The following is a 22773-nucleotide window of genomic DNA, read 5'->3' as shown; positions in this document are numbered from 1 at the left end:
CCAAAATTTCAGTAGCTGGTCTATTAATAATATTAAAGTATTACATCAGTTTTGTGTTGTTCATAACAAATGCATTGGGTTGTATGATCTACTTGCACTCTTATTTAGTCCTTTTCTTAACCATAAGAGATAAGTACCCTTTATAACTCCATTTAACAGATGAGACAGTTGAGACTTAGAGAAGTTAATTTGTAATGCTTCACAGAATATACACTAGTAGATCATAAAATCTTTTGACTCTCTGCCTTTAAAAGTCCAAGCGAATGTCTCTTTGAAATACCTACTATTTGGATTATCAGGAAACTATAAATAAGAATTTCTTATTTTGTGTAACTGGCATTTTTATTAAATAGGAAATATTGTTTTATCATACTTGTAATTTTTATCCTGATTTGTCTTCCAATGAGCTTGCTTATAAGAAAAAAGTTATTCAAGGATTTATAGGTAAGGTAAGTAGTCAGTGTTGAGAATTTTTTTTTTTTTTTTTTTTTTTTTTTGAGATGGAGTCTCACTCTCATCAAGGCTGGAGTGCAGTGGTGCTATCTCGGCTCATTGCAACCTCTGCCTCCTGTGTTCAGGCGATTCTCCTGCCTCAGCCTCCTGAGTAGCTGGGATTCTAAGCGTGTGCCACCACTGCTGGCTAATTTTTGTATTTTTAGTAGAAACGGAATTTCAGCATGTCGGCCAGGCTGGTGTCGAACTCCCGACCTCAAATGATCCACCTGCCGCAGCCTCCCAGAGTGCTGGGATTACATGAGCCACCGTGCATGGCAGAAAATTGTTATTCTTCACAGTTCTGGCAATTTAATCTAACATTGTCCTGAATGTGGTTTAGAATCTTTTACATTAGATTTAGGTCTTTGTGCAGTTGTTTTTCATGTTACAAGCTCCTGCCACCATCTACACTGTTAAATAAAACATGTCATTTGTTCTCAAAATGATATTAAAACTACTACCATATTAAAATTGAATTTTATTCCAACTTAGCCTCAAGTTGAAGTGTTATCAGAGGAAGAAGGGGAAGAAGAGGAGGAGGAAGAAGATATCCTCTCTCTGGCAGAAGAAAAATACAGGCCAGCTGCCCTTGAAAAGATGATAGCTTTAGTTGCTCTTTTGGTTGAACAGTCTCGATCAGAAAGGTGAAATGTTTCGAATTTAAAATGTTTAAAGCATGTTTGGTTTTATTATTTTTACATATTGTTTACCACTAGCTTTTCCACTAGCTTTTTATTATATATGTTTAATTATGTAATTGTTACGCACTAGCTTTTATTATATAATTCCTTTTAAATAATACTACTATTCATCAACTCTTGTGGCATAAGAATTTCAGTTTTTTTCTACCAAACTTTTGCTTTATCTTTGAGTCATGTTAGAAATAGTCATTGAAAAAATATACAGTAAAATATCTAGCAAAATAGAGCGTGCATTCGTTCTTTAACCTAGCAACTTCATTTCTAGGAATCTGTGTCCAAAATACAGAAAGATGTATATGCAAATCCGTTTATTGAAACCATGCTTCTGATAGTAAAAGACTAGAATCAGCTGAATGTACATCAAAAGGAAACTAGTTGAAAAAACAGCATCTATTCAAAAGAGTACTCTATAGCTGAAAAGGAAGTATGGAATTTATCTGTACTACCACAAAGAAATCTTTAGGATCTATTACTAGTAAAAAAAAAAAAAAAGCAAAGGTGGGAAAACGTGTATATGGTATCGTATTTTTTCAGGGAATGCTATGATGACAGAGAGAGAGAGGGGGAGAGTGTGTGTGTGTGTGTGTGTGTGTGTGTGTGTGTGTGTGTGTACAACCAAACCTCATTATTTGTGGATTTCCTATTTGCAAATTCACTCATTTGCTAAAATGCATTTGTGATGCCAAAATTGGCACTCGGGGAGCTTTTGCAGTCATTCACAGATGTGCGCATATGCAGAGTGGCAAAAAACTTGAGTTGCCTGACATGCCTTTCTAGGTAAGGTCAAACAAGGCAACAATTTGCCTTTTTGTTTCAGTTTCCATATTGTAAACAAATGTACTTTTCATGGTGTATGCTGTGAAAATTTTTCGTATATTTTTTGTTCATGATTTTACTCTTTAAAAGGGCCCTCAACCAGGTGTGGTGGCATGCACCTGTAGTCCCAACTACTTGGGAGGATGAGGTGGATTTTGAGGCTGCAGTACGCTACTTTGGAACCTGTGAATAGCCATTATAGTCCAGTTTGGGCAATATAGGAAGATCCATCTGTAAAAATAAATAAATAAATAAATAAATAAATAAATAAAATGGCCCTCAAGTGTAGTGCTGAAGTGCTCTCTAGTGTTCTTAAGCTCAAGAAGGCTGTGATATGACTTATAGGGAAAATATATATGTTAGATATGTTTCATTCATATGAGTTTTAATACTAGCAGTGAGTTAAACATTAACGAATCAACAATATATACTAAATAAGGTATCTTTAAACAGAAACACTCATAAAACAAGGTAATTGTATTGATTGGTTGATAAAAATATTGCCAGAGGATCACAGAAATTTGTGTATTTTCCCTAGTAGCGATAATTTGGTATTTGCTAATTCAGTATTTGCCACACTTTACAGAACACAACTACCTCAAATACAAGAATTGACTATAAATCAAAAACTTTTTTTTAAAATGGTTTCCAGTGGATAGAGGAAGAAAAACAGGGTGGAGGGGGCGGGAATGGATTCTTGACAGATTTAACTTTGGAATCATATAAATGTATAATTATAAATAAGTGAATAAGAAGTAATCTCTAAAAATCAAAAGCACAGTGAAATAAATGAACTTAACTATATATTAAATAGGTAAATTTCTAGTGGGATGTATAGGAAGGACAAAGAGAATTGCAAAATTTTCCTAAACTGTAACAGTAATTACATTGTTTGTAATAAAAGTATTATTCTGAAAATATTAATGTATATTACAGGATGAAGCAAATAAGTAACTGTTAATGTCATTGGAAACCAAGATTTTCAGCAAAAGAAAGATAAAAATATTATAGGGTTTTGCATAACTTATTTAAAACTAAATTTTAATTGGAAATATCAGTAGCAGTTTATGGTGTATTTGCAAACAGAAAATCTATTACAGAAAATGTTTTATCTACCACTGTTTTCTGAAAAGACCTGGAAACTCTGTACAACCCAGAATCAGTGAGTACCCTTGGCATCTAGGGTATAGTCTCTAGGTTTCACTTCCCACTGAAAGAATTGGGGTTCCTTGGAAAAACGACCAGTTCCAGTTCTTGGGAAAGAAATGAATGAGAAGCTTGGAATGTCTTGTCATTTTGGAAAGCAAGGAGGCAGTCTAAGACTACTGAGGTCATGGTAAAGAAACTCAAGAGCCAACTTACGGAGGTTGCTACTGGTCATAGATTGGACAGCTTTGAGCATCGGTAATAACTACAGTGGACTGTGAATCAAATCAAAGATATTTAAATCCATGAGTTCATAATAATACCTAAAAAGAAATTTTTTTTAGTTTACTGGCAACTTTTGGAGTATACTAGGAAATCAAATCATTATTTTTGAAACTGATAAATAATGGAAACAGTATCAAGCATTTATTCTACTTGCAAGTATACTTCATGGCAGCCAAATGGTGATTGAGGGGAAGTTTGTGTTCTTATATGTATTCAAGCTAATTAATGAGCAAGGACAATTGGAATTAGAATATCACTGTTTTGGAATCCCAGATGAAATAATGGATCTAGGCAGTTATCATCATTGACAGAAAACCTTGCAGAAAGACTAACCCTTCCTTGTGTGCCTTCTACAAGATACTATTAATTAAAAAGTCAAACTTAGATCTCATGAAGTCTGGATCTGACTACCAGTTTATAGAAAATGCAGGGACAGAGTAACATGTTAAGACAGCACCATAAGGATACAATCAGCAAAGTATAAATGTGAGAGAAACTACAGGACAAATGACCTTCAACAGATAAATTGCAAACACAAAGCTGGTGGGGAAACCAATAGATTGAAATATTTAAGAGACATTTCAACTAATTATGGCAAAAGACTTTATTTGAATCCTGATTCAAACAAGTTAATTTTTTAAATGTTTTTAGAAACTTCAGGAAATGTGTACACTGGATATTGTATGATAGTGCGGAATTATTCATTTAGGCATGAATAATGGTACTGTGGTTATGTTTTTGAAACCTATCTGTTAAAGATACTATGATTTATGGATTAAATGATAAAACACCTGGAGTTTGCTTCAGAATAATTCATATTGAGTGGATGGGGGTTCAAATGAAACAAGACTGGCTATGATTTTGGTAAATTTGAAGCTGACTGATGGAATACTTGTGCTATTCTATTTTTTAATATAGCTGAAATTTTTATAAGTTATAAAAGAAATACGCAATCTAGGTATAGTGGCTTGTGTCTGAATCCTGGTTATGTAGGAAGATCCCCTGAGCCTAGTAATTCGAGGCTGCAGTGAGCTGCGATCACATCACTGCACTCCTGCCTGGGCAACAGAAGTAGACTCCATCTCTAAAAAGAAGGAAAGGAAAAAAGGAAGAAATATACAGTAATTTTAAACTGGGAGATGAAATGCTAATTTCTAGAAGTCCATTTGGTTTTGAAGGGTCTCATGTCCAAAAAAAAAAAAAAAAGTAAGTAAAGTAAGACCCATCCTACTGTTTTATATACTAAAATAGTAAGTTAATTAAATGAAAATGAAGTACATTTGGGCTTTCATTTACCAATCCTGGAATGTTGAAAAATTGCCTAAAAGACATTTAGCAAGCAAGTGTAGCTAGCAAAAAATCATTTTATGATGGCAGGTTAGTATAGTTACAATTGAATCAACAATTTTTGATACATGTTGTAAATCACTGTAAAGTAATACAGAAGGAAGAAAAACTTATTTCCACTAATATTTTCTTTCAGGCATTTGACATTATCACAGACTGACATGGCAGCATTAACAGGAGGAAAGGTAGTACATTCTCTAATATTAGACAATTTGATCATCACAAAAATAATAACAGTTCTTAAATGAACAACTTTTGCTTTTGACAGGGATTTCCCTTCTTGTTTCAACATATTCGTGATGGCATCAATATAAGACAAACTTGTAATCTGATTTTCAGCCTGTGTCGATACAATAATCGACTTGCAGAACATGTAAGTGCTAAGGAACAGTCTTAAAGATTTTTGGAAAATTTTAAAAAGATTACCCTGAAATCTGGCCGGGTGCGGTGGCTCATGCCTGTAATCCCAGCACTTTGGGAGGCCAAGGCGGGAGGATCGCTTGAGCCTAGGAGTTTGAGACCAGCCTAGGCAACAGAGTGAGAACCCGTCTCTACACAAAATAGAAAAAGCTAGCCGGGTGTAGTGGCACGTGCCTGTAGTCCCAGCTATTCGGAGGCTGAGGCAGGAGGATCGCTTGAGCCTGAGAAGTCAAGGCTGCAGTGAGCTGTGATCCTTGCCACTGCATCCCAGCCTGGGCGACAGAGCGAAACCCTGTCTCAAAAACAAAACAAAACAAGAATATCCTGAAATCCTCCTCTTTCTGTTTTAGATTGTATCTATGCTTTTCACATCAATAGCAAAGTTGACTCCTGAGGTATGTAAACATTTGTTTATGTTTTTAAAACAATTTTCAGCACTGCTAATGCTTTCAAATGAGCCTAATTGTTCTTGAGAACAAATTTATCAGGGTTTCTCCCATAATATAATAACTTATTTTTAAGTGTATAATGTTAATAAAATGAACTACTAATCATGTCTTATTACGAATATAATTTTCCCAACTAAATGTAAATATGTATGTAGACTCATTGTATCAGAGTGCCACCTGGATGCCAGGCTTTAAAGTTGTTTGATTTGGAGCATATATCGTAATTGTGCCCAAAGAAAAAGTAGAGCAACCAGGACTCAGCATATGTGTAAACGTATGTAGAAAATAGAATACAGTGTTATATAAAAGTATTTTCATAAAATGGAAATGTTATAACTATTTTAACAATCGATGTCAAACGTTACCATAAATTACCCCTAAGGTTGTTATAGGAAGCTTTTAATCTAAATTTTTCAGTAGAACACAGTTGTCTCATTAACAATTTATTTTTGGGGTTGGGGACATGTTGCTTAAAGGATACATGTTTTCATGAATAAGTTCCAGAGATCTCTTGTGCAGTGTGGTGACAAGAGTTAATTATACTTGAAAATCATTGAGTAGATTTTAAGTGTTCTGACAAAAAATAAGAGTGTGAGGTAATGCATATGTGATTAGCTTGATTTTGCCATTCTACAATGTGTACATATTCCAAAATGTTGTACATCATAAATATTTACAGTGTTTGTCAATTTAGAGAATATTTTTATAATTATCTTTTCCAAAATACACTTGACATCCAGAAAAATCTATTGGACGTGGTTCCCAGTTGACTTTGTATCCCCTCGCTGATCCTGCTGCTTTATGGTAGTTCAGTTTCACATGTAGAAGTACTGGCTGAGCTCTTCTCCCCTAACACAGATTTAAACGTAGTGTGTAGTAGAATATATGTTTCTTTTCTACTGAAAGAGATGGGTTCAGATTGATCTAAATACACAGTCATATATGTGTTTTACAGGCAGCCAATCCTTTCTTTAAGTTGTTGACTATGCTAATGGAGTTTGCTGGTGGACCTCCAGGGATGCCTCCCTTTGCATCTTATATTCTGCAGAGGATATGGGAGGTAAGTCTTGCAGCAGGTGTTTTCAATGTTTATTTCCCTGAGGCTTTTATTTTTATAATATAGTCACTACCATTTTAAGTACCAGTTTCTTATTACCCCAAGATGGTTTTAGTAAGTCACAGGTTTGGGGAAGAAAAGAGTTCTTAGCTAGTCTCCTATTGTATTAAAGACATTCTTGTAGCGTTATAAACAGCTTTAGCCTATTTGAAGTTTTCATTCCCCTACCCTCCAAAGTTCCATAAAGCAACTAGAAGTCCTAGAAATACAAACCAAGTGTTTTCAAGAATTGACAGAAATGGTAGAGGAAGCACCAACCACCCTTTTTCTTCGAGTTATGGCTGAGGTCACAAAATTTCTCCTTGTTTGAATATTGGAAAAGCTCAAGACCAGGGGACAGCAAATCTTTTCCTGAAAGGGTCAGAGAGCAAATATTTTAGACTTTGTGTGCCATACAGTGTCTGTTGAAACTACTCAACTTTGCTGTGGTAGCATATAAGCAATCATGGACAAGAAATGAGTGGGTATGGCTGTGTTTCAATAAAACAACAACAATTGGCAGCCACAGAATTTGACCTACTGGCCATAGTTTACCATCCCCTACTCTAGATTCCTAGGATTCCCCTTTCTCATGAAAAAACTCTCCACAGCAGTACAGCGAGCTTCTTGTATTCTCACTTAGTACCAGGTTGGGCATGTAATCAGAAAAGTAAAGATGAGAAACCTTAGAGAAATAAAAATACTTTTAAATAAATTTCCAAATTTAGCAAGACCTAGAAGTCTGGAGTTCTCATATTTGTCTTATGGCTCTTGGTTATTTTAAATTTATTTTGTAAACCAGTGACACATTTTTCTGAACATTTCTGTTGACAAAAGTAGTTTTTAAAATGGGAAAAAATAGGGTGAAACCTTTTAAATCTCTAATTGTCAAAAAAATACTTTAGCTTTAAGTGTTTAATAGTATATACAAAAAGTAAGTAAAAGAAATAATTGCTCATTCAGTTGGCCTTATATTCTGTTCTTGTCATGTTATTTGTAGGTGATTGAATACAATCCTTCTCAGTGTCTAGATTGGTTGGCAGTGCAGACACCCCGAAATAAACTGGCACACAGCTGGGTCCTACAGAATATGGAAAACTGGGTCGAGCGGTTTCTTTTGGCTCACAATTATCCTAGAGTGAGGACTTGTAAGTCAAATATTCAGAATTTCATAAGCCATTTATTTATTGTTCAAAGTTATGTTTTGTTTTGTTTTTAGACAACTACATGCCCATTGTTGTATAATACAGAATTTTTGGAGGTATTATTTCCTTGTTTTTTGTGTTTTTTTAAGGATAAGAAACCATGTTATATCTTGGGTAATATCGTCACTACTATCATTTTTGTTTCCTTGCTTGATAAGAGTGATAAGGCATGATCAGCATTAATGAAGGGAGTAAAAGCTTAGAAAATTCTGTCTCAAAAATAACTTTTGAGAAGGTTAAGGATAAAATGGTAATAAAGACATAAGCTGAGAAAAACTATTGGCTGAAATTATGAGAGTTATATAAACACTTTTAAGTTGTACACAAGCCAGTAAAAAAGATCTTAGGTAGACAACTATCAAAAGGAATTCACAAAATAGAAAGTTGCTTGGAAATAAACATAGAAAATGTTATTTTGATAGTTCAAAAAATGAAAATCTAATTTTTAAATTTCTTATAATTATTATAAACTTTTCCATTTGCTGAGAAGGCCCTACAGTCAGTGATACTTAAGTAGCAATAAACACATCTGGAATCCAGATGTTGGATTCTTTTTTTTTTTTTTGAGACAGTTTCGCTCTATTGCTCAGGCTGGAGTGCAGTGGTTCAGTCTCAGCACACTGCAACCTCGGCCTGTTGGGTTCAACTGATTGATGTTAGCCTCCTGAGTAGCTGAGATAACAGGTGCACCCCACCACACTCAGCTAATTTTTGTATTTTTAGTAGAGACAGGGTTTCACCATGTTGGCCAGGCTGGTCTGGAACTCCTGACCTCAAGTGATCCTTCTGCCTCTGCCTCCCAAAGTGTTGGGATCACAGGTGTGAGCCACTGCACCTGCCCCAGATGTTGGATTCTGAACACCATTCTCCAGTAAAAGAATTCACAGCTCCTAGGAGAAATCACTGATTTTAGGGCTAGGGCAGGGAATATACAAGATGAGTGTGGAATATCCTATATAGTGCCAGAAAGTGAAAGTACTCAAAAATCAAAATGGTGGGGGTATGTCAAAGAAACACAGAGCTAACCTGAAAAGAACTCCCAATGGCCAAAGCTGAAACAATTTGAGTAACAAATTATGTAGCACTGGATTATAACCCCAAGGATAAAATAAATATTCATTAGTCCATACTTAGTAGAAATAAATGATTGAATAAATAAATGTAGAAGAAGCAAATCTCCCATACAACAGAATTCCATATAATTTATGTGCACATCTCCCCAGGAGGTGGAGCTTAATTCCTCACTCCTTGAGTATGAGCTTAGTGACTTTCTTCCAAAGAGTAGGGTGTGGGGGAAGTAACTTTACAGTGAAGAAACTTTACAGATACAACTCAGCCAGGTGATAAAGGTTAACATCATTGTTGATCGATGAGGTTGATAGTATGTACCCTTGATATGGCGTGATGGCAAAGGGCACTTTATCTCTTGTGGTCTTCCTTCCAAAAACCCATAATCTGAATCTAACCGTGACACACATCAGACAAACTCAGATTGAGGGACATTCTATGAAATACCTCACCAGTATTCCTTAAAACTGTAAAGGTCATTAGAAACAAGGAAAATCTAAGAAACTGTCACAGCCAAGAGGAAGTTAAGGAGACATAATGACTAGCTGTAATGTATACTAGATGGGATCCTGGAACAAAAAAAGGACATTAGGGCAAAACAAGTGAAATCTAAAGTTGAAAGTTTGGTTAGTAGTAATGTACTTGTGTTAGTTCCTTAGTCACAACAAATGTACCATCATAAAATGTTAACTATGGGGAAAACTAGGTGAGGGGGGTGTATTGAAATGGTTCTGCTTATTTTAAAATAGAAGATTCATTTGAGAGAAGCACCTTTCAGTGGTGTGAACACATATGGATTGGCATAGGCACTCTGCTCATGGGCCTTTTTTTTTCCTGCAAGTTTAGTTAACCCCGCCGTAATAGGATCCTTGTAAGAGCACATAGCCAAGAGCTATGTGAGAGCTGTGTGCTCTTACAAAGAGGTGTGTGCTGGTTGGCATTCATGTCTTGACCACTGACCATAAAACCAAAAAAAAAAAAAACTACTACCTTGAACCCCCAAAAAGGTTTTTCAGAAAGCTACTATGCCTAATACTGATGACAGTGCTGAGGAAATGGCATTCTTGTACACTGCAGTGGCATTGTTTAATATTACCCTTATGAAAGACAATTTAACAGATCTTTACCAAGATTCTTAAAAATTGTATGCCCTTTTATTTATTTATTTTTATTTTCTTACTCTTTTTTTTTTTTTTTTTTTTTTTTTTTTCCGGGATGGAGTCTTGCTCTGTGACCCAGGCTGGAGTGTAGTGGCGCAATCTCGGCTCACTGCAACCTCTGCCTCCCAGGTTCAAGTGATTCTCCTGCCTCAGCCTCCTGAGTACCTGGGATTACAGGCACCCACCACCATGCCTGACTAATTTTTTTGTAGTTTTAGTAGAGTCGGGGTTTCACCATATTAGTCAGGCTGGTCACAAAATCCTGACCTCGTGATCCGCCCACCTTGGCCTCCCAAAGTGCTGGATTATAGGCGTGAGCCACTGTGCCCAGCCAGTATGCCCTTTTAATCTCAGTAATACTATTTTAGGGATTCTAGTGTAAGTATATGGATGCCCAACAGCATGATTTATAGTAGTGAAAAATTTTAAACTGTTCAGTTGGGAAACATTGTTATAATGCATCATTTTAAAATTATGATATGTGACGACTAGTAATACGAAAAAGTGCTTGTGCTGTAACTTGATAAGAGTACAAATATTTGAATAGAATTAGTATAACTTAGAATTAAAATAACGTGTATAAAAGCTTCATAGAAATATTTCTAAATACAACAAAATAAGTGAGAACTTTTAATATAGAGAAAAGAAGAAAAATTGAGACATCAGTGTCTTAGAGTTGCCATATATACATGGAAGTAGACTTAACGTTTTTTGTAACATACAGCTAGATCCAGGGACTCTTAAGTTAGAGGAAGGCAGTTAACCAAATGGCAAGATGGCCTTTTCTTCCAAATTAACCCTCCTATCTGTTCTTAAAGAAGAACATAATTTTAAAGTTGTATTTTTTCTGTAGCAGAATTTCCTTTTTATTTAAAAGCAAGTAGCTTTTATAGGAAAAGAAGAGGTGGTTAGGTATATGATAAAGCAAAGTAAAATGTTAATTGTAGAATCTCAGTGGTAGGTCTTGGTCTTAGTAGAGTTCTTTCCAACCTTATAATGTGTCCAAAAAATTGTCCCAATGAAGTGTTGAAGTGAAAGTATATAACTCACACCAAGCAAATGACTTTTTTTTTGTTTTTTTGTGTTTTTGTTTTTTTGTTTGTTTTTTTTTGAGATGGAGTCTTGTCCCATCGCCCAGGCTGGGATGTAGTGCTGCAATCCCAGCTCACTGCAGCCTCCACCTCCAGAGTTCAAGTGATTAATGTGCCTCAGCCTCCTGATTAGCTGGGATTACAGGCGCCCACCACCACGCCCAGCTAATTTTTGTATTCTTAGTAGAGATCGGGTTTCACCATGTTGGCCAGGCTGGTCTTGAACTCCTGACCTCAGATGATCTGCCCGCCCCAGCCTCCCAAAGTGCCGGGATTACAGGCATGAGACACCGCAGCCAGCCAAATGACTTTTTTAAATCATAAATTACTTTTCTCAATTGCAGTTTGATGCAAAAATTGATCAGGATGATACCTACATGCCAGGTTTTTATATTTGAAACACATAAAAAACTGAGCCTTAAAAATTCTGGCTAAGAAGATTAGTATATAGGTAAAGAAATATCTAGAAAGTAATGCACAAAGTTTAATTTGGAAAGAAATTTGTAAGATAAACTAAAATTAATTTTAGAAACCCTAACTTCGTTTGCTTTGACAGTACAATGGAAATTAACAAATTATCATTAGAATAGGGGAAGACAAGTAATGGTTGTACTGAAAAGAACTCAAACTCGGCCGGGTGCGGTGGCTCAAGCCTGTAATCCCAGCACTTTGGGAGGCCGAGACGGGCGGATCACGAGGTCAGGAGATCGAGACCATCCTGGCTAACACAGTGAAACCCCGTCTCTACTAAAAAATACAAAAAATTAGCCGGGCGAGGTGGCGGGTGCCTGTAGTCCCAGCTACTCGGGAGGCTGAGGCAGGAGAATGGCGTAAACCTGGGAGGCGGAGTGAGCTGAGATCTGGCCACCGCACTCCAGCCTGGGCGACAGAGCGAGACTCTGTCTCAAAAAAAAAAAAAAAAAAAAAAAAAACTCAGACATTAGAGAATCTTGAGGAGGTTCCGTAGTGAATGTTAGGAGCATTAACCTGTGAATCTGATAGGCTGGATTTGAATCCCAGCTCTGCCACTAGCTGTGTAAGCTGAGATAGCCCCATCGTTGTAAGCCTGAGTAAAAGTGGGGATAATAAACACAATGCCTAACACATAAAGTTATGATGTCCAATAGTATACATTCAGTAAAGGTTCACAGTTCTTATTATAGTTATTACTATTATTGTTTTACCGTTATCATTATCATCATCATTATTTCTCAAGGCAAAATCTAGGCTCCACCTCTTTATCTGTGTGACCTTGGTCTTTGCTTCTCTGAGATTCAGATTTTCCAGAGCACCGTTAACTCCATCCAGGGTGATTATACAGCACCTAGGTCAATGCTTTGTTGATAGTAACTGCTTTTACAGGTTAACGCAACTAATAAGTCATTAACCCCTCAGCATTATAACATAGGCTTAGTAAGTTTAACACCCAGTTCCTTCCTTGGGTGTAAGTTTAGCCTTAAAAGACTTTTAAAGATTTTCCAAAGTTAATGTTCTATAATTAGCATATATGTAATCAAATAGGACTTTTATGTGTATCTCATTCTTTCTTTATAACTTAAGTGTGTATTATCTGGTTACAGTTTAACACCCAATTCTTTCCTTTGGTGTAAGGTTAGGCTTAGAAGACTTTTAAAGATTTTCCAAAGTGTTCTATAATGAGCATATATGTAATCTTATATATGAACTTTTATGTATATCTATTTCTGTCTTTATAACTTAAGTACATTTTACCATAACTGTAAGTTATTACAAAGTAATTTATCACTGTTTTTCAATTAAGAAGAAAACTAAGACTGTAGAACATTAAATGGTTTGACCTTCTCAGGCACCTTTTGGTAGATTTTCTGACTGCAGATGCTGGGTTCCCTCTGTTAAATCATACTACTTCCTGAGAAGAAATAAAAGATAAAGTGGGAAAATTCTGCATCTTAGGCAAGCTAAAGAAAAGTGGTTTAAAAATTATTGCCACTTCAAAAATAACAATGGCAGAATAGAAGGTGTCTATTTTTATCACCCCTTGGGATCTTTTTGTGGGGCCAAGAGGAAAGCAGAAAGATATTAAAAGAGATGTTCATGTCCCTTTTTATTCATTTGAATTATTAAAGAGAACAGTGGTTTTGTGATTAATGACTGCTGTTCAGTCTATTTTATATCTTACAAGGATCTGACAGTTTTGTTTTACATTTTATAGCTGCAGCTTATCTTCTGGTGTCCCTTATACCAAGCAATTCATTCCGTCAGATGTTCCGGTCAACAAGGTCTTTGCACATCCCAACCCGTGACCTTCCACTCAGTCCAGACACAACAGTAGTCCTACATCAGGTCTACAACGTGCTCCTTGGTTTGCTCTCAAGAGCCAAACTTTATGTTGATGCTGCTGTTCATGGCACTACAAAACTAGTGCCCTATTTTAGCTTTATGACTTACTGTTTAATTTCCAAAACTGAGAAGCTGATGTTTTCCACATATTTCATGGATTTGTGGAACCTTTTCCAGCCTAAACTTTCTGAGCCAGCAATAGCTACAAATCACAATAAACAGGCTTTGCTTTCATTTTGGTACAATGTCTGTGCTGACTGTCCAGAGAATATCCGCCTTATTGTTCAGAACCCAGTGGTAACCAAGAACATTGCCTTCAATTACATCCTTGCTGACCATGATGATCAGGATGTGGTGCTTTTTAACCGTGGGATGCTGCCTGCCTACTATGGCATTCTGAGGCTCTGCTGTGAGCAGTCTCCTGCATTCACACGACAACTGGCTTCTCACCAGAACATCCAGTGGGCCTTTAAGAATCTTACACCACATGCCAGCCAATACCCTGGAGTGAGTAAAATTGATACTCTTTTATCTGTATCCTCAAATAGATTGGAAATACCTGTTTTTTCCCTTGTGGGAAGTGGTGGCAGAATATAGAATTGTCTCACCATTCTTTCTGAAGAACTTAATGTATATTTGTTTTTTTAAATACATATATAAAATGCTATGTTGTTATAAAATTGATAACTGTGAGGATAACTTTTCTTAGGGTGAAGTTAAAGTTTCATATCTAGTAAAACTTACCTGTTTTCTAATTTGTGGTTTTGTAAATGTATTCTTCATGTGTGCCTAATGAAAAAAGTCAGCTTTGTGGTACAGTTTTAAGGAATTGAGTACTTTGCTATTTAAAAATCAGATATTTGTATCAAGATCTATATGCTGTGCCTAAACTGTGAGCTAGACAATTTTGTATCTAAAGCTAGTAGTATTCCCCAGTATTTATTCTCAAGCTGCATCCAAACAAATGAAATGCTTAAGAGATCAATCAAGATACATGTATATGCAGTCTAAATTGGGTCCCTTTTTCTCTGTAGACTATTTGTAGGTTTTATATTAAGTTTCCTCCCCTCAGTGTAAAACTGTCAAACCTGGATAATACTTTTCACTGTTGCCTCTTATTCTCTGTTGTAAACTGTACTTGAAAGATAGACCATCCTTTATAGATCAGATTGTTTTTTCTAGATGATGTAATGAGTTGTATAGAATCTCACATCTGGGAGAATAACCTAATTTCTAGTCAGAGAAAATTAGAATCCCAGGCTGGCATGGTGGCTCACACCTCTAATTTCAGCACTTTGGGAGGCCAAGGCATGCGGATTCCTTGAGCCCAGGAGTTCAAGACCAGCCTGGGCAACATGCCGAAATTCCATCTCTACAAAAAATGCAAAATTAGCCGGGTGTAGTGGTGTGCACCTATAGTCCCAGCTACTTGGGAGGCTGAGGTGGGAGAATTGCTTGAGCCCGGGAGATTGAGGCTTCATTGAGCCATTGTACTACAGCCTGGGCAACAAAGCAAGACCCTGTCTCAAAAGAAAAAATCAGAATCCCCACAATGCAGGAAAGAAAGTGAGTGTACAAGTACCAAGAAATTCAAAACTAATGCCATAAGAATGTCAATCTTTCTGACTTAAAAGGGGTCAGGATAAGATTTACTAAGTTTCAATGAATTTGTCTGTATCATATTCACGTAAATAATATTTGATCTAGTTACTAGATGTGATGTCCAGAATTAAATATACTTTTGACAAGTACTAGTTGAGTTAGAATGTATCCCTCCATGTTATTTCTTGCCCTTGACATCAGTAAAATGTAATGTCTTTTATTGTTGAATGTCCTTATCTATTAGAAATTTTCATGAAAATGGTACTTAGTTTTTTGCTTTGAAAAATAAGCTGGGGTTTCAGTTCATTGACAAGTATGTGTTAGAAGAGCAGTCCTCTTCTGACATGTGCATATGAGTCTATAAAATTACAGCTAGTGATTTTACTAAAATGTTTGTTTTTACTTTTTATTCATCAGGAACTTGGACTAAGCATCATTCTAGAAAAGCATTTTAAATGTTGGAACAAAGGATTACCTCATATGCACTATTTATTGAAGGATTATTTAGGCATTTAAAATCTTTGTGATAAAGTAATGATTTCTCATTAAAGAAAAAGTGGGTAGGAGATGGTGTGACATGCCTCTGGGTTTACATTTGAAGTTACAAAAGTAGTGCTTTAAGCAGTAGTAAGACTAAAAATGAATTGTATTCACTTACAGTTTTTACTGTTTCTAAACTTGTATTTTAAGATTTGTTGAGTTCTTTTAGTGTTTATTATTATTATTATTATTATTATTATTATTATTTGTATTTTAGTAGAGACAGGGTTTCATCATGTTGCCCTGGCTGGTCTCGAACTCCTGAGCTCAGGCAGTCTGCCCGCCTCGGCCTCCCAAAGTGCTAGGCGTGAGCCACCGCGCCTGGCCAAATTTGTTTAAATAGAATTTGTTACTAATTTTATAACTATCTCGGAATGGTAGTATAATCTAACTTATTTTGTATAGTTTTAAGGGCTGGTTAATGAACATAGAAATGAGAAACTGACTCTCTAAAATGCTACAGGGTTAAAAGATCATATGGCTTATTTGGCTTTTAGGCAGTAGAAGAACTATTTAACCTGATGCAGCTGTTTATAGCTCAGAGGCCAGATATGAGAGAAGAAGAATTAGAAGATATTAAACAGTTCAAGAAAACAACCATAAGTTGTTACTTACGTTGCTTAGATGGCCGCTCCTGCTGGACTACTTTAATAAGGTAAAAAGATGTTTTTAGTTTTGTCTTGTTTTTTCTTTTTTCTTTTTTTTTTTTTTTTTTTTTTTTTTTTTTTTGAGACTTAGTCTCGCTCTGTCGCCCAGGCTGGAGTGCAGTGGCCGGATCTCAGCTCACTGCAAGCTCCGCCTCCCAGGTTCACGCCATTCTCCTGCCTCAGCCTCCCGAGTAGCTGGGACTACAGGCGCCCACAACCGCGCCCGGCTAATTTTTAGTAGAGACGGGGTTTCACCGTGGTCTCGATCTCCTGACCTTGTGATCCGCCCGCCTCGGCCTCCCAAAGTGCTGGGATTACAGGCGTGAGCCACCGCGCCCGGCCTTGTCTTGTTTTTTCAAGTGAGATGAGGACCATCTTTTTGATGTTATTTACATTGGGGAAGCATTTGTGCATGTAGCCACTTTGGAAGAACTTACATTTTGAAGGTTCATGAACTACTTTTAAACAGTGTTTGGTCTGGCTTTGGTTTGTATTTGTGATATGTTTTATCATTTTAGGGTTGAAAGGAACCTTAATGTACAGCCTTCTACCCAAAGCTTGAATTGTCTTGAATTGTCTTGTTTATGGCAATTTATCCTCAGACTTGATAGTTCTGTTCTAGAGGCCTCCAGAAAGTTTTCTGCACCTTTGGATGAGTCTTTTAATGTTTTGCATTCTGTTTAGCCCAAATATATCTATCTGGCCTTGCTATATGACTTGGCCAAAATTATAAAACATAATCTTTATAATTAATTTTTCAGAACTATAGAAGTTATTGAATGGTTATGGGAACTACTACAAATTACCCTTAATTCCCCTTACCTATAGAAATAAAATTCAGGCTAATTTCTTAAAATTCTATGTATTACATCTAAGATTTGGAAATGTTTTTTATTAGGCACTTTTTAAAAAAAATGGTACTTTACTGAAGACTTCACTGTAATATCTTAAGCTACTCAATCTAAGATGAAGTTATTTCAGATTGTCTTCTTTGGAAAGCTTTCAAATGTGAGTCTTCATTAGTAAACAATGAAATTAACTATGCCGTTGCCGAGGTTTCTTAAAGAAATTGTTTTTAAATTTTGGATTAATTTTGAATACAATTGTTTTCCCAGGGTTTACTACTTAAAGCTTTATTTCAAAAAAGATTTAGAGCAGCCTGGGCAATATAGTAAAACCCCATCTCTATAAAAATAAATAAATTAGCAAATACATTAGTGTGCGATGGCGTGCATCTCTAGTCCCAGCTCCTCGCAGGGCTGAGGTGGGAAGATCCTGGAGCCCAAAAGGTGGAAGCTGCAGTGAGCCATGATTGTGCCATTGCACTCCAGCCTGGGTGACAGAGCAAGTCTCAAAAAAAGAAAAAAATTGATTTGGAGATTTCTTAACTCTTCTTGAAAAAGGAAAGGAATAAAGTAGAAGGATTTCCAGTTGTAATCTATAACAACATTTTTCTGGTATCTAATGAAATAAGACCTGTTAACAGTAATATATAACTATGTGAGTAATTACAGTCATATATTGCATAACAACAGGGTTATATTGTGAGAAATGCATTTTTAGGCTATTTCATCATTGTGCAAACATCAGAGTGACTACTCACACACAACTGGATAGTAGCGCCTGCTGCACACCTAGGATATATGGTATAGCCAACTGCTCCTAGGCTGTAAATCTGTATAACCTGTTACTACACTGAATATTGTAGGCAATTTTAACACAAAGGTAACTATTTGTGTATCTAAACATATTTAAACATAGAAAAGTTACAGTAAAAATATGGAATAAAAGACAGAAAATGGTACACCTGTATAAGGCACTTATTGTGAATGGTGCTTGCAAGACTGGAAGTTGCCCTGGGTGAGCCCGTGAATGAGTGGTGAGGGAATGTGAAGGCCTGGGACATAACTGTACCCTACTGTAGACTTCACATTGTACACTAAAGCTACACTAAATTTATTTTAAAATACTTTTTCTTCAATATTAATGTACTGAACTTTTTTAACTTTATACATTTTTTAAATTTCTTGATTCTTTTATCGTAACTCTTAAAACACACATTTTATAGCTGAACAAAAGTATTTTCTTTATATCTTTATAAGATTTTCACATTTAAAATTTTTTTTCTTTTTAAGTGTTTTTGTTAAAAACTAAGACATAGGCCGGGCGAGGTGGCTCAAGCCTGTAATCCCAGCACTTTGGGAGGCCGAGGCGGGCGGATCTTGAGGTCAGGAGATCGAGACCATCTGGCTAACACGGTGAAACCCCGTCTCTACTAAAAAATACAAAAAACTAGCCGGGCGAGGTGGCGGGCGCCTGTAGTCCCAGCTACTCGGGAGGCTGAGGCAGGAGAATGGCGTAAACCCGGGAGGCGGAGCTTGCAGTGAGCTGAGATCCGGCCACTGCACTCCAGCCCAGGTGACAGAGCGAGACTCCGTCTCAAAAAAAAAAAAAAAAAAAAAAAACTAAGACATAAACACACACAATTAGGCTAGGCCTTTGCAGGGTCGGGATCATGAGTATCTCTGTCTCCCACCTCCACATCTTGTCCCACTTGGGAGGTCTTCAGAGGCAGTAACTAGCTTAGAGCTGTCATCTCCTCTGACAATGATGCCTTCTTCTGGAGTCCCTCCTGTAGGGCCTAAGGCTGTTTTACATTTAACTTTTTTTAAAATAAGTAATAATGATACTATAGTAAATACATAAACCAGTAACAGTCATTTATTAACATTATCAAGTATTATGTACTGTACATAGTTGTGGTGTACTTACAAGACTGGCCAGTACAACAGGTTTGTTTATACCAGCATCATCAGAGACATGTGGGTAAGGCATTGTGAATGTTACCATGGCTGTGAAGTCACTAGGCTAATAGGAATTTATCAGCTCCATTGTAATCTTATGGGACCACCATTGTGTTTGTGATCCATCATTTACCAAAATTTCATTTTGTGGCACATGACTGTATTATATAAACTATTTTCGAGGCTGACACATTTTTAGTATTTTTTTCTTCATCTGTTTAGATAATATGGGTGAATTTTATTATTATCCAGAATTTAACCATCAGAAGATGAGCCCATTATAAAAACCAACATTGTTTATGTGGAAACTTTAAAAATATTCCTATATCTTCTGCCATTGTAGATAATTAAGGGTGGTAGATATTAATATACATAATTTTTTTTAGAGTTTCTTATTTAATATTATTTCCTTATACTACATTTCCAGGAAACAGATGTAGCAGTCTCTTTTCTGTAGGTAGGAAAGCAGAGAGCTTAAATGACGATTTTATTTCTGTTTATTTTTTCATCACCTAAGTGTTGTGTTCTTATTCAGAGTTCTCAAACTGAACTTTGTTTTCTTCTAGTGCCTTCAGAATACTATTAGAATCTGATGAAGACAGACTTCTTGTTGTATTTAATCGAGGGTTGATTCTAATGACAGAGGTAAATATTTTATTGCATTTTACTGTGTGGCTATATCTCATTTTAATGTTCTCACCAAGACTTCTTATTTCATAGACATTTAGAGTTTATGGTAAACTGTTTTACAGGTGGCAAGGTTTTAATTATATAGATCAGTAAGCCTGAATTTATATTCCAAGAATAATTAGGTAATAATTTTTAGGGTGCTGTTTCTTTTTCCATAGTAATTCCATACTTTTCCCATCATTTTGTATTTAGAACAGCCAAGTGAAATAGACTAGTTTTATTCATTTTTAGGGACAAAAATGAAATACGTGTGATTTAATTAAGAGCACACATAATTTCCCAAAAGCCTACTTATTTGGCAGAGTATAGAAACTGAGGTTACCATTGTGAACCCAGAAAATCTGAGACAGGTCTCAGTTAATTTAGAAAGTTTATTTTGCCAAGGTTGAGGATGCACCCTTGACACAGCCTCAGGAAGTCCTGATGACATGTGCCCAAGGTGGTCAGGACACAGCTTGATTTTATATGTTTTAGGGAGATATGAGACATCAGTCTGTATGTAAGAAGTACATAGCTCCGTCCAGAAAGGCGGAGACAACCCAAAGCAAAGCCCCTCCCTCCTCTGGGGCCTTCTCGATCATAGGTACATGAGAGACAGATGGTTGCATTCTTTTGAGTCTCCCATAAGTCTTTCCAAAAGAGTCAGTCCGAATATGCATCTATCTCATTGAGTAGAGGGATGACTTTGAATAGTATGGGAGGCTGATTTGCCCTGAGCGGTTCCCAGCTTGAAGGGGCCCAAGATATTTTCCTTTCACACCATCCTCAGAGGAAACCAGAAGGATTATTACAGGGTTAAAATCAGCCGTTTATGCTTCCTATAATTCTTGAACATCCACAAGTATGAGATGGCTACAAAGTCACCAGAAGTACATTGAGCCCTTTAGCCTAATAAACATGCCAAGAGTACCGTAAGAATTCAAAGGTAGGATGTTTTTTCAGTTGATGATAATAAAAAATAAGAGAACAGGTTTGCACTTTGAAGAATGTGGATTTGCAAAGGTAAGGGGGAAAACATTTAGATAAATGACAATAAGCACTGAGGCAAAGAAATATTGGTTATGTTTGAGGAAGGCTAAGTATGTTAAAAAGGTATGTGAAGAGGAGTAGTAAGCGTTTCATTCTTTAAGATGCAACAGATGTTTATGCTGCTTTAGTTGTGTTTTTAGAAAAAAATTTTTTTTTAATGCAACAGATGTTTAAATGACTACCTCTGTGCCAAGCACTGTGCTAGGTACTAGGGACACAGCAGTGAACAAGACATACCTGGTTCCTGTCCTCACAGCTTACAGGTTAAATACTTTACAAGTACATTGTTCATATTAGGTACTGCCGCAGGTTCTGGGCTAAAAATTTTAACCTTTGAACTGTGGGTGTTATAGATAGTGTGTAAGCTGTAGTGAACTGGTTGAAGAGGGTTCAAAGAAGGGTGCTGTATAGTAAAACAGGGAAAAAACTAAGGGCTTAATTAAGCTAATACAGTTAAAGGAATTAAAAGATTTAACAAGCCAATATAAAGGAAATGAATTCCTACCTTTTGCAGCTGTATTTTACCTCTTTCAGGCCTACTGTTTTGAGTATGGCTGACAGTCACTTTACCATTGTCTTTGGACAGAGGCCCTGGAAAGTTAGTTAAGCTTTTGCCTATTCTCCCTAATCTTTTGTGACCTACTGCTTTGTAATTTCGAAGACTTATAATCTTAGAGCAAGTACTTTTTTTAAAAAAAAGTAATTAAACTATTTCTTCAGACTAGAATATACACACAAAATAGCAGAACTCCGAAGGTGAGGAATGTTTAAAAGAGCTTAATGAGAGAATTTAACTTCAGGATAGAAAGCGAATACATTTGCTTTGCACACATGTGCACACACAGTCTGAGTCTGAAAACATCTATCATAGAGGACGAGTACTACCATTTTGTGGCTCAGTAAGTAAAAATGAAATTAAGTTTTCAATTTTTTCAAATCATTTGTAGTCTTTCAACACTTTGCACATGATGTATCACGAAGCTACAGCTTGCCATGTGACTGGAGATTTAGTAGAACTTCTGTCAATATTTCTTTCGGTTTTGAAGTCTACACGCCCTTATCTTCAGAGAAAAGGTTTGGTCATTCCTACTTCTTATTTTTTGTTAGTGCTACTATTAGAGAGAAGGTTTTAAAATCATGTGCCCCAGAGAAATTGTTTTTATCCTAGTTTATGCACAGAAGATGAGGCTGAAGCTAGCTAACCATCAGGAAATGTTTGTCATGAACTCCTGATGTAAAGCTGGAAGGCTCTTCTATATTTTTGTACCTGTCTGAAAAATACGCAAGCAGGTATCAAGATTTCAGAGATTGGAAAACATTTCCAAACACAGTAACAAGTTGGGCACTTTGTAAAGATTCTCCAGCTGGAAACTTATTTGGCTTAGATTAGATCATTTGCAGTTTCAAGCGAGGTAACTATAAAACATACCTCTCTTATGTCCCTATAAGATAGTGTGAACTCTGAACTTTTTCATATACATTCCTAGAAAGTGGGGCATATTATCAATGAAATATGTTCTTTAAGAAATCTAGCAGGTTTAACATTAGCAGTAATCATCTCATGAAAATGACTTAGCTTTCACCAAAGATGTTTTTGTAATTAATCTGAATTTCTACCATTAGCGTTCTATAGTTTACAGTAGAAAACATTTGTGAGGAAGTTTGATCTCAGGTGGCATATTTATTTGTGCTTTTATGTTTGCAGATGTGAAACAAGCATTAATCCAGTGGCAGGAGCGAATTGAATTTGCCCATAAACTATTAACTCTTCTTAATTCCTATAGTCCTCCAGAACTTAGAAATGCCTGTATAGGTAAGTTACTTGAAAAGTTCACCTGTGTAAAAACCTAGTGGAAGAACATT

General features: G+C 36.2%; 1 protein-coding gene across 5 annotated transcripts in view; it reads left to right on the top strand.

Moving 5' to 3' along the window:
* The window catches only part of LOC105465104 (ubiquitin specific peptidase 34), a 286477-nt gene that overhangs the window by 242730 nt on the left and 20974 nt on the right, over positions 1–22773 (top strand). For all 5 annotated transcript variants that reach the window (XM_024787781.2, XM_071076772.1, XM_071076771.1 and 2 more), the window contains 11 exons: positions 988–1139; positions 4927–4975; positions 5059–5163; positions 5561–5605; positions 6615–6719; positions 7756–7903; positions 13471–14105; positions 16238–16395; positions 19758–19836; positions 21858–21984; positions 22616–22723. In XM_024787781.2, coding sequence (XP_024643549.2) covers positions 988–1139; positions 4927–4975; positions 5059–5163; positions 5561–5605; positions 6615–6719; positions 7756–7903; positions 13471–14105; positions 16238–16395; positions 19758–19836; positions 21858–21984; positions 22616–22723 — 1711 coding nt within the window. The remainder of the gene's footprint in view (positions 1–987; positions 1140–4926; positions 4976–5058; positions 5164–5560; positions 5606–6614; positions 6720–7755; positions 7904–13470; positions 14106–16237; positions 16396–19757; positions 19837–21857; positions 21985–22615; positions 22724–22773) is intronic.

This window comes from Macaca nemestrina, chromosome 13 (genome assembly GCF_043159975.1).
Source record: "Macaca nemestrina isolate mMacNem1 chromosome 13, mMacNem.hap1, whole genome shotgun sequence".
Taxonomy (NCBI): Eukaryota; Metazoa; Chordata; class Mammalia; order Primates; family Cercopithecidae; genus Macaca; species Macaca nemestrina.
Note: the sequence above shows the minus strand (reverse complement) of the source record. Positions and strands in the feature narration are given on the sequence as shown.